Genomic DNA, 17,981 nt, shown 5'->3' with positions numbered 1-17,981 from the left:
AGAGTAACTAGAAATTTCTTGTTGCCCCAAATGTTGTTCTCATATTCTAATATAAATAGGCCTTATTTTTTTTTCATAAAGAAAGCAAGTTTTTAAAACTGAGAACATTGTGTACAATGAATTTATATATCTATTATTTGCTAAAATTTCCATGCTCTTATACATGATATCTAGCATGCCACACAAAATTTTGGTAAACCAAATGAATGTCTTGCCAACATGTGGAATTTAGTTCTTGCCTCCACATTAAAGAAAAATTAAGGTTTTCAATTAGTTACATTGCTTAAACTTTATGCAGATAGTACAATTCACTGTTCATTCTCTAATGAACTTAAAAAATCTTTAATTATGAGTTACCATAAGAAATGTGTATCTGATTTCAGGCATAAGTTAGTTTTAACGGATAGTGTAACACAGTAATTAAAAATGTGGGATATATTCAAATTTTGTCATTGCCACTTATTAATAGTTGGATTTAGCCTGATTCCACTATTCAATAAGCCTCAGTTTTAGTCATAATGTTGTTTAAAATACTGGACAAAGAAGATTTACATAGTAATTGGCATGTAGCAATTTCTCAATAAATGGTAAGAAAGAAGTACTAATGGTATCATTGGACCATATTCATCATGTAGGCACAGAGACTGCACTAAGTCGTCATCTAACATTAATTAGCCCCATCTAATAGTAATATAAAGTGGAAAAAGAAAAAGCTAGTGTGGAGGTACAAAGAGCTATAGGAAGACAGAGGAAGGAAAGACTCATTCTGACTCATAGAATCAGAAGATTCCTAAAATGATAACCTCACTGAGATAAATGTTAAATTATGGGTAAAAATTTCAACAGGTAAAAATTGTAAACCACAACCAGTGAAGAGATCACCCACCTAGTCCAACACCTGATTTTATTTATGTTCTAAGTAGTTAACTAAGTTATCCAGACTTCCTCCCAATCTGTTTTCTTTCTGCTTGGTGTAGTAATTTTATTTGACTTTGTCTTTTGAAAAAATGGAGCATTTGAACAAAAAGAAGTGAAACTACAAATTATTTTTTTCTTATTGTATAATTTTTTCTTATTATACATTCTCAGGCTTCAGGTTAATCATCAAAAACCCTCTTCCCAGTAAGACCAAGGTACAGTGTTCTAAATACGTTTTTATATGTCCAGACATCCTGACTCACAGAGAGTGCTTAAGAGTATGTTCTCTAGAGAGGCACCTTTGGTCTCAGATACCACCCCTGTCATTCAAAGAACTTGTGTAGCAAGTTCTTTCATTTCTGTAATCCTTAATTTCACGTCTTATTGTATGAGTATCTACATCATAGGTTTGATATAAGTACTAATATAGTATATATTCAGTGTCACATGGAATGTCTAATTGGAAACGTTATCTATTATTGGCATAGTTGTCAGTCTTATTAGTCCACTAAAACATTTTTATATAAACATTTAGCCCTGATAGGCACATTATACCAGTGGGCGCTTTTAAAACAGAAATGAAAAAAACACAATTTTTAGTTTTGTATGTGCTACATTTATAAAGAAATTGCCATAATGTTCATGTAGAAAAATAAGTAAACCGTGAATGAAAAATTTCATAAACAAATTAGTCGTATAACTATACCAGAAAAATTTATGGTTAAGTGAATTAGTCAAATTAATAAAACTATGCTCACAAGATACCATTTAGCTTTAAACTCAGTACTTGAAGCCATATTAAAGAATTTGTAGCCTTTGATTTTGAGACACTTCTATGATATGCTCCTCAGAACTATCTACCAAAACAGTAAAAGCTGCTACCTACCAACCATCCCTGAACAGCAAGTAATGGAAAGAACATCACAAAGTTAGTTCCGCGAGAGCACAAATCATCTCTGTTTTGTTTGTTTGTTTGTCTATAACACATTCCAGGGCTTACCTAGCACGAGACTTTGCTCGTAGTAGGCACTCAGAACATTCTTGAGGAATGAAAGACATGAACTGACTTGGAAGTTTGTTTCTAAGACTGACTTTCCCATGACTTATCTGTGACCTTTAGACAAGTCCCTTGAGTTTATCTGGCCTTCCTTGTTGCCATCAACAAAAAAAAAAAGCATTAGAGTAAGACTCCTTAAAATTCTAATCAGTAGAAGAAAATGTATAAAACTATATAGGATACTCTGTGGCTAGACTGAAGGAAGACCAAGACCACTTCAGAAAATACTGACTTGAATGGTTAATGAAGCCCCTACAAAGAGTCAAGAGCCCTAGAAATTTTAGTGTTCTTCCCACCAACCTGGAAACATCCTATAGGAATTGAGGTTTCACATAAAATCATTGTGTGTCGAAAAGCTAGCAGCCTCTTTTTCTGTTTCTTTTTTTCCCAAAGATTTTATTTATTCATTTGAAAGAGAGAGCAAGCAGGAGCAGGGGGGAAGGCAGAGGGGATGAGGGAGGGACAAGGGGGATGGCAGGGGGGAGGGGGGAAAGGGTGTAGAGGGAGGGGATGAGGAGGAGGGAGACATAGACTCCTTGCTGAGCAGGGAACCTGACTCGTGGCTCAATCCCAGGCAGGATCATGACCTGAGCCAAAGGCCGATGACCGACTGAGCCTCCCAGGTGCCTCTCTCTTTTCTGCTTCTTAACCCAGCTCCCCGCACTGCAGTCATTCTTGCTCAGTCTTTGGTAGAGGTGACATGTTTTGTCTGTTAATTCAGGGTTACTGACCCATCCTAATAAAAAGAACCAAGAACCAAGCAAAAAAGTTGATTTAGGGTGCTGCTTATTATTTTTATTTAGAGAGAGAAAAGAAAAAGTCTCCTACTCATCCATGCTTTAAATTAGAAACAGAGAACTCAAAACACTATTTACCAGATATACTTCAGTTTTATATTAGAACCAATTAAAGGAACGAGTCAGAGCGAGAGATAAAAAGAAAGGGAACCAAAAGGGAGGAGAACAGAGAGACAGAGCTTTGGGATTTGCCAAGCCCTGAGAGGCAATGACTCTTACTCATAATGATCCTTAGAAAAACAAAGCACAACCCTTTAGATAAAAAAAATAAATAAACTTTACCAGAATTAGTTATAAATTATATTTTAATTACTGTTTAAAATTTGAGAGCATAACAAATCTTGCTCTTACTTTCAACCCAGATAAAGGGCTCCATCTTCTTGCACATAAAGGAGCACATGTAACATCTGACTTGTATGGGGGGGGGGGGGGGGAATGGCTCTTTTTTTTTTTTTTTGACATCTTAATTTTGCTGACATTTCAGACACTGACTCCAAGTAATTTCAAAGCCAAGTTGCACATTTGCAACTATATAGACAATGATGTCATTTCTAGGTAGTTAAGGTCCTAAATAAAATTCAGCAAAAATTCTACGCAGTTGATAGGCCAAACTTTCTTTTTTTTCTTTAAAATATTTTATTTATTTATTCATGAGACACACAGAGAGAAAGAGAGGGAGAGACAGAGGGAGAAGCAGGCTCTCCACAGGGAGACTCGATGTGGGACTCGATCTCAGGACCCCGGGATCATGACCTGAGCTGAAGGCAGACACTCAACCAACTGAGCCACCCAGGCATCCCTAGGCCCAGCTTTCCTGATAAAATAATCCTTTAATGCTTATATTTCTGCTTTTCAGGACAAGTGATCCAAATCTCATCTTTGTTTTCTTAGATTGTTCTAAATATAGTCAATCAATGTTGTGAACACTTAACTCAATTCCAGTTTCTTCACATATGTCTTGAACTAGAACAACGTGTAGTTTTCTTCTTTAAGCTAAGAATTGTCACCTGAAAACTGTTCATGATTCAACCGTCAAGTCAATTTTAAACAAGACTAACCATGTAAGGAGATCCTACAGAGGAACATAGAGCACAGAGTCTTACTCTACAGACCATATCCTGACATGTTTGTTTTGGGAAATCAGAACTTTGACTTAGTAAGTTGTTTAAAACCTGGCAGATGTGCCCTATCAGAGGTTTGACAATGGCTGAGTTCAGAAACAGTCATCACGTGGTCCCTGAGTAACATCTGTCTCCGGGCCTCCCCAGGATCATCCTGGCCTTCTCAACTCTTTGGTCCATTTCGCTCCTGGTAAGTTCCTTAATGCACTAGGGTTCCAAGACACATTTTCTTCTGCTTTATGTATCCTAAGCTCCCTTCAGCTTAACACTGAATATTGGTTAATTAACCATAGTTTTTCATGTAATATTTTATTAGATCATACTCATTCTATTTCCAAAAAAATGAACTTTGATCAATGTGGTGAAAAATCCATCCGCCTCAAACTAAACATGGTGAGAACAAAAAACATTCCTATTCAGTAATGCGAGTCTTGGTTGGAAAGCTTTTTAAATATGTCCACTGTAATTATATAATAAAAGCATTGTATTCCCACATTAGAGTATCAGATTTAAAAAAGGAGGGAGTAGTACAAAAACCAATAGATTTTCTCTAACAAAAATCAGTTCCACTGTAATATAATTGCTATTACTGGTTTACGGAGAAGAGTCCCAGGTATAGAAATAGAAAGTAGTAACTGAATTAAAGATCTTGGGCTTATTTTCACCAGCAAATTTATTATTTAAAGCTATAACTAAATGTTAAGGATCACATATTTCTGTTAATATTTTTGATAAATATACAACTTCTTCATAAGTGTAATCTATTTTGCGTGAGCAAGTTAAGACATAGGTGCTATTTAAGCATAGCTAAATTTTCACGGAAATAGAATGACAAATCATTTTAAGAAAACAAATGACCCATTGCTTGATGTTAAGACTGTAGGCACTTGAATGGATTGAAACTTCATGATCTGAAATAGCATAAATAATATAACGTTCCCTCCTCAAAGTCATGATATATTTTGCAATTTGGTTTTCCACTCTTGTGGGCCTAGTTTATTTTGCTAGACTGTACCCACAGATATGACTATATATTAGGAGAAAGCCAAAGTAAACCCTACGACGTGTACCATCTTCTTAGTTAGGAAAAACAAAAACCAAAAATGACTGGATAATACGCTGTTAACATTTGCTAACAGAACATTAAAATGTAACACAAATGAGTATGAGCTTCAGAATCAAAAATTCTTTTAGTAAATTATGCTCTTTTACTTTCTTCAACTTGAAATAAAAAGAAAACAAGGTGGAGTCTTGCCTTATGCCTTTATTCACATTGTTCTTTGTGCCCTGTAAAAACTCTAAGCTTAATTAAAAAAAAAAAAAAAGACTTTGGCTCAGGGTATCTTCTTAATCTGCTTGGAATGGTTTTCTCCCCTATCTTCTCCTCTTCAGTTCTATCTTGAGTCTCCCCATCATTTTGGTCATAGTTTTTATTTCTTAATCCTATTTTAGTTTCTAAAAAACATGTAACACTATCAGGAATCCCATGACGTAACTTATGTGTGTATTTACCCTCTACTCTCACATGAATGACATCTGTATTATTCATAAGTGTTTCCTCAAAATCTAGAAATAGTGTAAAATATACTACTTATGCATCAATAAACAGTTCTCAGTGATGAAATGTATAGTAAAAGAGACAAAAACCTTAATTATGTTCTTAAAATTCAACATTCAAATTCGACAGATCACTTAGTAGGATTGTGATCGGAAGCAACCTACTTCCATTTTATTAAAAAGATAATGACACTGCAAGGGCTTATTATTATATGACATAATGAATGTGAAGTACTTATCTCTGTGTCTGGGATGTTCTAAAAGCTCAATTAATGGTGGCAGCTACTGTTATAAATTTTATCTCTAAGGGGGGTTTTTTGAGGGGTGTAAGAGGAGGCCTGACTGTTCCTACTTTTGGTTTCCTGCCCATTAGAAGACCATGAAGCGCTCTTGCATGGGGCAGCTCACACATGCGAGAACACCATTTGGCCACACAAAATACGCCCATTTGTTCCTCGTGCACCCGTACTCATATGTTATGGTAAATGAGCAGTCTTGGAAGGAAGGCAGAAGGCAGTCTGACGGAGCAGGAGCTTCTTGGATCCGTTGATCACCTCGGTTGAAACACTCTTGTGGTCTTCCTAGTGCGACCAAGTGGACCCGCAGCAGCCTCCGGAGAGAGCTACCAAGAGAGTGTATCACTTTGTGTCGAACCCATCCAGTCCATGGTCCCCTCCGTAGACAAAAGATAGCTGTACTCCTTCTCCTTGTAGTAGATTTATTGCTTTCTGCCTGCTTTTCTCGCAGTGTTCCAGCTGGCATGAGCTGTCCTCCCAGACACATGGTTAGTGTCTTGTTGGGAAAAGAGCTAAGCATTAGGGAATTAAATTAGACACACTAGCATAAGAAAGCAGTACTTGGTAGACCGGGCTGTTCTTCTATTGCTTATATTTCCTCTTTTCATTACTAGTTTTGCTCAGGAATAGTAATGAGTGAAAGTAGTTTGGAAATTTCTACCTCAGGTCAAAACCAAATGGAAGACAAAGGCAAGTACTCTGTTGATACTGTGGCTGAACTTTGAATGCGGGGCAGGGTGACATTTGGGGCCTGGATGGGGCCCCCTGGGTGGCTCCGTCGCTTAAGCGTCTGACTCTTGATTTCAGCTCAGGTCATGACCTCAGCCCTGCATTAAGCTCTGTGCTCAGTGGGGAGTCTGCTTGAGATTCTCGCTCTCCTCTCTCTGCCCCTCCTCACCCACAGGCGTGCGTGTCCTCTCTCAAATAAATATGTAAGTCCTTCATATTCAGGGCCTGTATGATAATGAAAATGGTAATTTGGAGACAACTCTGGAAAGGAAGAAATTCCTTGGGAGATAAATCAGGTTGCTTGATCTATTGCTCTTCGTCACAGGACACTGTCTTTCCAACGCTAAATTCTTTTACTTTGTGACAAAAAGACGGCAATTCACCGTTCCATTGTATTACCTAAAATACGGACAGTTTTAGATTACTAAGGTGAGACTTGATGCTGTTTTATTATTTGTGAGAGAAGACCATTAGAAAACTTGATTAAAGTCAGCCACGTGATAACTGTGTTAAATAATAGCTCACTTAACATGGATGAGATATTATGCTAATCTCTAGACGTGATTAATAATCTCACTTCAGTTTACAGCTAATCCTATGAAGTACTGTTGTCACCTGGATTTTACAGATGTAGAAACTAAGGGTTAGAGTTTTAAAATAACTTGCCCAAGTCATAGTGTCAGTAGGTAGCACAGTCCAGGTGTTTGTAATATTAAATTAAAATTAAAATTAAAAATTAAAAAAAATAAAAATTAAATTAAAAACCTTCAGGCCACGTTTCAAAACCCACTTTGAAGTATGTGTATGGATTGGATGGTTCCTCCTCCTAATCATTCCAAAAGAGACCTGAAAGGCATAGGTCCCTTACACATGAAGGATAATGGGTTGTTGACATGCTTCCATCAGCTGCCTCGATCATTCTGCTCATCAAATTATGTACTGAAATAGTATTCTAAAATAATTATATGTAAAAATATGAGGTGGAAACAATCCAAACCCACAAGCCACATCTTCTCTTCTGTGGCTATGCTAGGGTAGAAAGGGACATTATAACTTACAAAGAAGGCAGAGAGACTTTGTAAAACATTCTCCAAGTGTATGAAACAATTGTTTTAATATTCTGAGTAAAATAGGCACATTTTAAAACTTAGAGTAGATGAAACTGGTTTTAGGTTGACATCTGAAAAAAAAATACCTGGATATTTGTAGGGTTTTATGTAAACAAACCAATGTGTTTAACCGTGTACGTATTTTGGTTTTCATTTACCAATTGATTTTATTCATGCTGATGAACTTACATGTGTCAATGAATATGTTTAGAGAAAAACAATATGCATCACTAGAAAAATGGGAACATTTTTTACCCCAAACGTTGATAGAAAACATGTGTCAGATAGCATCTGTCTGCATTTAAGTTGCACAGGACCTGGAGGAAGAATTGGAAAAAACTAAAACCACAGCCATAGGCGAATATTGTAGATAGTGGGACATATTTACACAGCACAAGGTGAATTTACTTTGCAGTGGTTCAGTTCAACACAACCACATGAACAGTTAAACTGGATATAGGGTTTCTAAAGCAGAAGTATTTGGCTTGAATATGTATGTGGACCGTATTATCTAGATAATTTTGTAAGACACTCAAAATAAGCTTTAGGTCTCTGTATTGAAATGATTTCATGCATCCTCTTAAGGATTGGTTTGGCTTTTATGTTAGATATTTTATTTATAATAGGATTTCATTTTATTATTTCGAAATTTTGCCCATAATATGGCCTTATTTTGGCTCTCCAAGGGGAAAGTGTGGAATATCCATGTATCACAGAGTAAGAGAGTTAGAAGCAATTTATTTTTGCTAGTGGACTCATGGTAACTCTATCTTTAGAAGAGAGTAGATGCCAGCAGGTCATTTTTAAAGTTCTTAACTTTCACGCCAGATTGAGGTGGGAGCAGATTCATCAGAAAGGTGTATTTCTGTTCCCCAGAAATTTCTGTTCTGGGGAACAGAAATACACGCTCTCCTAGAGTAGAAAAGGAAGTTTAAGTGTGCACGAAGAAAATTAAAATTTAATTAAAAAAATTAAAATTGTTTTCAACTAACTACAGTTAGCATTTCATCTACTTATTTTTAATCTTCGCAAACATGAATATTACAAACACCAATAGTCAATATAAATGCTGTTCACTTACTGTTCCTTAGCTCATCCTTTGGCTCTTCTATCATGAATTGCTATTTTCACAGGCCTCCTTTAGTGTTTGTTTTCCTTCATTACAACTTACTCTTTACAAACATTTCTTATTTGCTGTCTAAGCAAACCTTCCCAGTATTTTGGTCATAATTTGAAAACTATGAAGCTTTGTTGTTTATATACATGTCTTAACCAAAGGACCTAAATATAAGTGTGCTCAGCAGGAAAGGGCAAAATAGGCCAGCTAAGAAAAATATTTTTTATTTTATTTTTCCCATGATGATAGTTGAGTTATTCAAATTCCATTCTGAAAAAAAAAGAAAAGTGTCTATTAAGCAGTTTTTCCCTAAACAATAGTTGGCACTGCACGGACACAGGGTAAGCTCAAGGAAGGCATTTTAAAATAAGACCACGTGGACAAATTTTATGTGTTCATAGTGTTCATCATAAAAGAGTGATTACAAAAAAAAAAAAAAAAAAAAAAAAAAAAAACCACTCATGATACAAATGCCTGGAAAAGAATATTCTTTTCTAGACCTATTCTCACATTCATTTATTTGCTTCACTCTCAGGGAACACAAAGCTCTCCTCCCGGCTGCCCTATTTTGTCAAAATAGAGCCACCTTTGCATCGATGTTGACTTTACTTAAATAGTAACAGCCGTCATTCCACTTCTCTGTTAAAAAAACTTCTGAAGATTTTTTTTTTCTCTATAGAATGTCATCTATACTCTGTTTGGTCCCTGCCTGCCTCTCATTGCTCTCATGCGCTGCAAAGTCGGACCAAAGACACCCTAATACAAAAATACCAGCATCTTCCAGCTGTTTGTCTTAAAGGACTCCGGCTGGACTTGGCACACTTGCCCCCAAATGACTGTCACGCTCAGTGACTGACCCAGAACCATCCCACTCATAGTTTCCTTCTTAGAACCCGCTTCTGTGGAAGGCACGTATGGAAAATCAGTAAATACTAGTTTGGATTGAATTCGCTTCTAGGCCCTTTAAAATACTAAAGCTGTGTATAAAAATCGCAGATCTCTAGCTGGAAGAAATTTCAGAGACAACGCAGCGTAAACCTTGCATTTTTAAATATAGACAACCCAGGCCTCCAGCCTAGCTATAATATCCCGGGCACATAGTTTATTTAGGGTAAGGTGATGCAGTGATAAAATTAAATTATAATCTCCTGGAAGTTTCCAGAGGAGAAGTCATTAGTTTGTGTTACGGAGGGGGGATTATCTAGGTTGACCATAGTAATATTGTGTAATTCTGTAAAAGTACAAAATGAACTTTTAAGTCTCTGTAATGAAATCGTTCCTGTCTTCCCACAAGTGTTTTGTTTTGATGTTAAATATTCAGTTTCAAATGGATTCCTTTGTATTAGTTTAAATATAAGCGATCGGATAAAATGCTTCATGAAGGAGGGAGAACTTGGGTTGATCTTTGAGCCCGGGTAAGGTGGTCGTACGCGGGCAATCCGGTAGAGGAGATGTGGTTTCGATCCGAGGAACGCATGACTTATCATTAACAGTGACTTTTCCTAAAATTCATTTCTATATGAATTCCAAATGGCCAGTTCTTTAATTTTATGTGGGAGGACTTCCAGCCCAAGGTGGTAATATTTTTATACCCTCGTGTGGCTGGCTCAAATAGAAAAAAATTGAGGAAAGGTGAACAAACATCATTGGTGGCTGAGTATATATTTTTTATCAATTTATCCATCCTGAACACAACGTTACCTTTCTCAGGGTTGGTGTGCTAATCACTACCACCACCCAGAGACTCTGTGGATAGAACCACCACACACTATCATAAACAGGCTATTTGGACAGAACAATCGACGTGGCATGATGAAAAGAGCGTGATCTGTGTAAGATTCTGATACATAAATCCAAAGTTTTCAAATTAATTAGCTGCAGGATTTTTTTTTTTTCTTTTGATCAATTAACCTCACTGAATCTCAGTTTCTGTGTTTCCAGAATAAATTAAAATATCAATCACATTGAGAGATTCACAGAAGAAATTTACGTAAAAGTTTGGTACAAGCAGATTTCTATTCCTGCGTATGTCTACCTGCACTGAAGCAACCCGTTTGTCTCTCTTTAAGGAATCACAAGTTTTCTCTAATTAAGATTCTATCGTGAGTGAATCTTGAGGAGAAAAAAAAAATGATTCTCGCAGATCTGGAGCAGCTACTAGGAACTGTGAATGTGTCTTATTCGGACGATTGTAAATAAAAAATGAAATATTTGGTGTCTCTTGCCTTTTAGGAGCTTAAGCTGCCAGAGGATCACCTTGCACAAAAACCTCTTCTTCTCTTTTGTTTGTAACTCTGTTGTGACGATCATTCATCTCACCGCCGTGGCCAACAACCAGGCGTTAGTGGCCACAAATCCTGTAAGTAAAACGAGGTTGTTCCCCTCGGTTCAAGAGTTTAGAGGGAAAGAAACGTGTGGGGGGTGGTGGGGGGTGGGGGTGTAGGGTGTCCTGATATGTGTGACTGTGTGTCAGGACTGGATGTTGGTGTTTTAAGGTCTGGCATATAAGGACTACGTGCATCTAGACTCCAGCCTGCGCAGGCAGATGCATCTCAGACCCCCCCAGGTTGTGAAGGTTGACTGTCCAAAGGAGGAACGTGTCTCTTTGCTTCCATGATTCATATCCGTCATACATACCCCCCCCCCCCCTTTATGGCTGGAGTCCTGCTGCTGGTGGGACAAGAAGGGCTTATGACCATGTGACATTCACTATCGAATTTAAGAAACCAATCGAAGCAACTGACTGCAGATGTAGGTCGAACACACAAGGCGTGAAGACAGAAAGACGTTAATATGATGTATTTGGGATCGGGCTGACTTTCAATAGTTAATAAAACCCCGTGGGAAAATGAATCATACACCCCCTGGGTAATGCCAACGTCTCCTCAGGTTGGACTTTTAAAGGACTCCACCAGGTCCTCGGATCTCAGCCAATATTTACGAATTGTTTCCTCCTAACCCCTCTAGAAGCACAATTTGTTTTGCTTTTGGAATTTCTTTATTGAGGTATAGTTGACACACATTGTCACAGGAGTTTCCGGGGCGTGACCTAGTGACTCCACAGCGCTCTGCGTTGCTCCCGGGGAGTGTGGCTCCTGCCCATCGCCCTGCACCACCCTGGCCCATAGGCTTGGTCAGCGTCAGTGGTGACATCTGCCCGCTGCACCTTGCGCTCCTGTGACTCCTTCCTTCCGACCCTGGAGGCCTGTATCTGCGACTCCCCTTTCCCCGTCCCGCGCACCGCCCGCTCCCCTCCGTCCCTGCTTCCCTAGCAGCTTCTTCTCAGTATTGTGGGGTCTGTTCCCAAAAGCATAATTCTAATTATGTCCTAACACAAAAGCCATATTTTCAAAACATAAACTAAAGTTTATGTACATCATCAGTGTATATCTTTTATGCAAGCTAAGTGCACATCTGAGCCATATTTAACGTTATCGGCATAAATAGCAAACATATTTTCAAGTATTTAAGATCATCTGCTACCATAGTGTTTGTGGTATCCGTACGAGAGCCCTGGACCCGGATTTGTGCAGGAGCGTGTATGCAGGGTGTCCGTCACGTGGTCTTTTGAAGATGAAGTCACCTAGTCACTGAAATCAGGAAAGGGAAGGAATTTGCACTGGGGGCATCAACAAACAACACTCTATGCGTTTTACATGTGTTTTAGGGTAATTTCCATAATCCTGAGATTCCCTGCAGCGTTTGCACATATGCACCCGGACTGCGTGGCCCTGTGTATGCTCCACTCTCGCTGTCACGGGGCCAGGAAAGGCGCTGGGACAGAATGAGCAACGTAAAGGACGGGCTGGCGGCCTGCCCTTCGAGAGGGACTTTCTCTAGAGCGAAGAGAAGCTTTGTCACGAAGCTGCGGAGCCAGAGATTCGAAATCTCACATTTACACGTGTTTACCGTACAGATGGCGAGCTGTACTGTGCTTCTGGGGTGTTCTCGGGGAATCCGTTGTTTATGTCAGCAGTGCCCTCCATAGAAACACTTCTATGAAGCATGTTTAAGTGCTTTTTATCATGGTGGCCTTTTAAATATTTTATTTATTTATTTATTCATTTATATATTCATTCATTCATTCATTCATTCATTCATTCATTCATTCGAGACACAGAGAGAGGCAGAGACACAGGCAGAGGGAGAAGCAGGCTCCATGCAGGGAGCCCGACGTGGGACTCGATCCCGGGACCCCGGGGTCACACCCTGGGCCCAAGGCCGACGCTCAACCGCTCAGCCGCCCGGGCTGCCCATATCACAGTGGCTTTATAGATGAATGTTTTAAGTGAAATCAGGAGTAAAAAGCCCATTAGATATGCATGTCTAAAAACTAGAACATACAAAAATTTGAAGCGAAACTCTCTTATTTCTCTATAATATAGTTGGATAACTCACTTGTACCCTTGGGAGGACTTTGTTATAAGTTACGTTTGACATTGAGATACTTTATTTAAAATTTAACGCGGTGCTCTCTGCCGATGTATTTAATGGAAGAACAGGTTTTACAAACGTCCGCGGGAAGAAGGTATTGTGTGGAGGCATGAAAACAAAATTGGAATTACAAGACTCGTGTTCAGGGTGTAGCTTCGATCGATGTTGTCCGAATATTAGCACATCACTTACCTTCTCCAGTATTGAGTTTTCTACCCGTAAAATACGTGACGGGTGCTAAATAGTGCTCCACAGAATTAAAGATTAAATAGAACGACCTCTTAAAAGTATTTTAAGCTAACTAACATGCACATCACGACTACTATCCTAGGAGGTCCCGCTGTGTATTCTCTAGTGTATGTCACTTCTGGTTTTCTCTTTAATGGAAAAAGAAGTTTATTTAGAAAAATAATGATAACTGCCACAAAATATTTATTGACCAGACTGGAAATTGGAAGCTGATGGGAGCAATCGGCTATATATTTCTGGGAGAGGTTTAAATTTATTCTCCTTTCTAAGGGAGCAAAACATATCTCTGACTTGATGTTTACTCTGCGCTTGAAACTTCCTCTTCTGATCTCCTTTAGAGAAGAGAAAGTGGAGATCGCAGGAAAAGAGGAAGGAACCCTAACTTTTTCTTCTTTGCACTTACATGAAATCTTCAAACCTCATATTTGATTAAGATAAAAGATGGGCTCATTAGATTATTATTTGCTAAGTAATGATTGCATCGGTAGCAGTCAAATGCAGGACTTTTGATTATTGGGCACTCGTCCTGAAAAAGCGTATTTGGAAAATACACGTTCATCCCTGTAATAAATTTGGAGTTCACACATTTCCCGCGAGGTGGGGGGGGGTATATATCATTATAACTTTTCAGGGTCCCTGGTTGAAGACTGGATGAAGATGAAGACTTGCCTTTTCCAAATCTGAGTCATGAGTGTGTACGATTTTGTGGAGAGGAGAGAAAATTCCATGTTTCTGTATAACGAAGCTACACCAGGCCGTTGGGCTACATGTGAATTCACACACTAACTATTGGTGACTTTCTTTCTTTCTTTTTTTTTTTTTTTTCTTTTTCTTTTTTGTCACAGGTCAGTTGTAAAGTGTCTCAGTTTATTCATCTTTACCTGATGGGCTGTAACTACTTCTGGATGCTCTGTGAAGGCATTTACCTCCACACCCTCATTGTGGTGGCGGTGTTTGCGGAGAAGCAACACCTGATGTGGTATTATTTTCTCGGCTGGGGTAAGTGCCAGCGCGCGTGTCCGCGGACTCACGTTTTCAGAAAGCTCTTGGAGGATGCAGAGCTCCCTGGTAATCAAAATATACTTGCTCTTAATCATCCTTAAACAACATCGGGTGATTAACCTTTGCTTATTGCTGTAAATTGAAACATATATACACTGAGAACCACTGACTCATTGTTTCCAGGAGTCACAGGTCAATAACACAATGTTGTTGGGCTTTTTTTTTTTTTTTCTATTTAATATTCCGGTGTGTATCTTGGCTAAACATGCAGCGGCTAACACAATAGAATTAGAAGCATGAATTAGGGATTCGGTCTTCATCTTGTTAGAATTTCCTTTTCTCTATGTGCAAAAATCCCTACGCACTGGGCTTAGCCAGCTTTGAAATTCCAGTCTAAAAAAGTTTGCTTTTTAAAAAAATAACATTTTATCTCAAGAATAGAGAGATCAGTAGTTGAACAAAGCCATACAAAAGATTTTTTCCACACAGTCTCCTGCTGTGGTATTATTCACGCAGCAAATAACGATACACCTCTAGCATATTTTTTTTTCTGCGTTTTTTTTCAGTTTTTATTTTAATTCCAGTTAGCTAACACACAGTATTATATTAGTTTCAGCTGTGCAATAGAGAGCTTCAGCACTTCCATCCGTCACCCCGTGCTCATCACAAGCGCCCTCCTTAACCCCCATCACCTATTTCACCCCCCAGCCCCCTCCCTGCTGGTGACCCTGTTTGTTCTCTGTAATTAAGAGTCTGTTCTTGGTTTGTGCTTTAGTGTATGTTTTAAAAAACAACTAGAATAGTGCAAAATATAAAATGCTGAAAATGAACTCAATTAGACTAGTTTCCAGGACATAACTGAAATTATAGTTATGTACATCAACCTGCCTGTCTACCCAGTAAGACAATAGCTACGGATATACAGAGGCACGGGCACACACACACGCAATCGCCAGGGTACGTGGAATATTTCGTGTAGGTCGCCTTTATAAAACGTTTCTTCATTTCATGTTGGAAAGATCTGAAGTAGGAAGCTAAAAACATGCAAAACATCTAATACATAAACCCTCTCTCCTCCTTCACTTGGTCAGTCTCAACTTCCCACCTCTGACCGTCTCTGAAATACTGGCTAATTCCTTATCACAGAAAATACATATAAATCCTAAGCCTTGGGGCTTAGGCAGCGCACTTATGGCCTTTGGCTCTGAAGTCCACTGATTCGGAACGACTTCTGTTAGAAGAAAACACACACGGACACACAAACCTGAATATATCAACACCCCGTACTTTGCCATATTTACTGCTTGACCGTACAGATGATATTCACTCATATAATGACCAGTTATTTTTGCTCCTAGAGACCCCCGAGTTTCATATTTTATGACACATTTTAGGAATTCCATCTGTAGAGAAGGTTGCCTGTTTATCTTCTTTTTATCTGCTATTTACAGGATTTCCACTGATCCCCGCCTGTATACACGCAGTTGCGAGAAGCTTGTATTACAATGACAAGTAAGATAATCTCTCTTTCCGATTTCTATTGGAACTAAATAAAATGAAAATCCTTGACATGATTTTCCCGTTTCTTCTCCCCAAGCTGCTGGATCAGTTCCGATACTCATCTCCTCTACATTATCCATGGTCCGATTTGTGCTGCTTTACTGGTAGGTAACTTAAATTTTCCCTTTTTTCATCATGGTTCATATTTCAACTTTATCCCCCGAATCATCTGACCTATGGGATCTTTCGGGATCCTGGTGGACATAAATGACATGTTCACAGTGTTTAATTGAAGACGGTTTAACAAAAGTGTTCCAGCTGAGGAGTTGGCAGGAAGGGCAAAGGAGCTAACTGGTAAGGAATGGCCCCGCACCAGGGCCCTGTAGCGGGAAGTCGTTAATGGTTCTAGACCTACGAGGGGACGAGAGTGTTACTGGGCTTGGGCGGGTGCTGGGAGGGCTGGTCCCAAGGAGCGGTGGCCCCGAGTAGAGGAACACAGCCACTGCCCCAAACCACAGTCTGGCAGGGAAGACGAAGGAGGAAGAAATACTCTAACTTCTCTCTTCTCGGCCCTGATTACTTGGCCAAATGCCGTAAATGTCAGAGAGCAAGCAGCCTGGGCAGGGATGCTGCCCTTAGAGAGGCCTTGGGCTTTCCTGGGCGCAGAGCAGAGCGTAGAGCTGACGACAGGGAAGGGCAAGTGGGAAAACCTCTACACCTGCGATGGTAACGAGGGGGATTTTTCAATAAAGAGAAGAGTCTAATTTGGAAAAAGAGAGTATTGGTTAAGCTGTTGTTTTATTATTATTATTTTAAGTTTTTATTTATTTATTCATGAGAGAGGCAGAGACACAGGCAGAGGGAGAAGCAGGCTCCATGAAGGGGGCCGATGCGGGACTCGATCCCAGGACCCTGGGGTTGTGCCTTGGGCCGAAGGCAGACGCTCAACCACTGAACCACCCGGGCGACCCTGTTGTTTTATTATTATAATGATCATCACTTAATACTAACACACCAACTGGATGTTTTCAAGTGTGGTCACAGGGAAACAGTCACATTCTGTGTTTTCATTACATTATTTCAATGGGGAAATAAATTCACATCAATATGCTTTTTTTTTTCCATAGAGCATTAGAGACCAGAACGCAATTAATGTCTGAGATTAGGATTACGGCTGACATTCCATCATACATAAAAAGATAAAGGTGGCATGTTTCTCAGTCAACATTCAGAGCTTCCTAATCCTTCTTTTCAAATGTTTGTTTTTTTTTTTTTTTTACACAGAGATTCTTCTATTGTTTTGCTATATTTGCTAGATGCAGTGTAGCGTACAGTGGTATTGGAATCCTGGTGAAGGGGACCCCTGGGTGGCTCAGCGGTTTAGCCCCTGCCTATGACCCAGGGCGTGATCCTGGAGTCCCGGGATCGAGGCTCGCATCGGGCTCCCGGCATGGAGCCTGCTTCTCCCTCCTCCTGTGTCTCTGCCCCTCTCTCTCTCTCTCTCTCTCTATCATAAATAAATAAATAAATCTTAAAAAAAAAAAAAAAAAAAAAAGAATCCTGGTGAAGCCATCCTCAAAGGCTTGTCCCAACTGGAAGGGAAACTCCTGGAGGCTGAAAGCCTGGCCTTGAACGCTCTCCTTCCACCTTCTACTTGCTGTAGGACCTGAGACAATGGGATTAATCACTCTGTATTTCAAGTGCCTTATTGGTAAAATGAAGGATAAATAACAATAGGGACCTCTAGTCCTTTTAACAAGGAGTTCAGTGACTTAGTACAGATAAAGGGCTTAGCCTGGCAAGTGTTGAACTTCTGAGCTGCGCCTGGCTACGCAAGAGGCAGCTGGAAAATTAACATGTGGGATTCATTGAATCACTATGGGAAGTTTAAAATACCTTAATGTAGACGCTAGTGAGAATCTCACAGGCAGAGGCGTTTCCTTCCTTTCTGCCCTGCACACCCTGGGGACACGGTGACACACTGCACTTAAGCTGCACCTTACAATACCCCGGCCTCATCGTCCTAGAGAGCCGGCGATAAATCTAGCTCGCCCACATCAGGCTGTCTATATCGGAGCCAGTTCTGCTTTATTTT

The 17,981-nt window shown here is 39.5% G+C and overlaps 1 protein-coding gene across 2 annotated transcripts in view; it reads left to right on the top strand.

Annotated features, from left to right (window-relative positions):
- The window catches only part of CALCRL (calcitonin receptor like receptor), a 99,937-nt gene that overhangs the window by 69,869 nt on the left and 12,087 nt on the right, over positions 1-17,981 (top strand). For both annotated transcript variants that reach the window (XM_026013529.2, XM_026013528.2), the window contains 4 exons: positions 10,934-11,060; positions 14,230-14,383; positions 15,838-15,898; positions 15,984-16,050. In XM_026013529.2, coding sequence (XP_025869314.1) covers positions 10,934-11,060; positions 14,230-14,383; positions 15,838-15,898; positions 15,984-16,050 — 409 coding nt within the window. The remainder of the gene's footprint in view (positions 1-10,933; positions 11,061-14,229; positions 14,384-15,837; positions 15,899-15,983; positions 16,051-17,981) is intronic.

This window comes from Vulpes vulpes, chromosome 3 (assembly GCF_048418805.1).
Source record: "Vulpes vulpes isolate BD-2025 chromosome 3, VulVul3, whole genome shotgun sequence".
Taxonomy (NCBI): Eukaryota; Metazoa; Chordata; class Mammalia; order Carnivora; family Canidae; genus Vulpes; species Vulpes vulpes.
The sequence above is the reverse complement of the archived record's forward strand: the minus strand, read 5'-3'. Positions and strand labels throughout refer to the sequence as shown.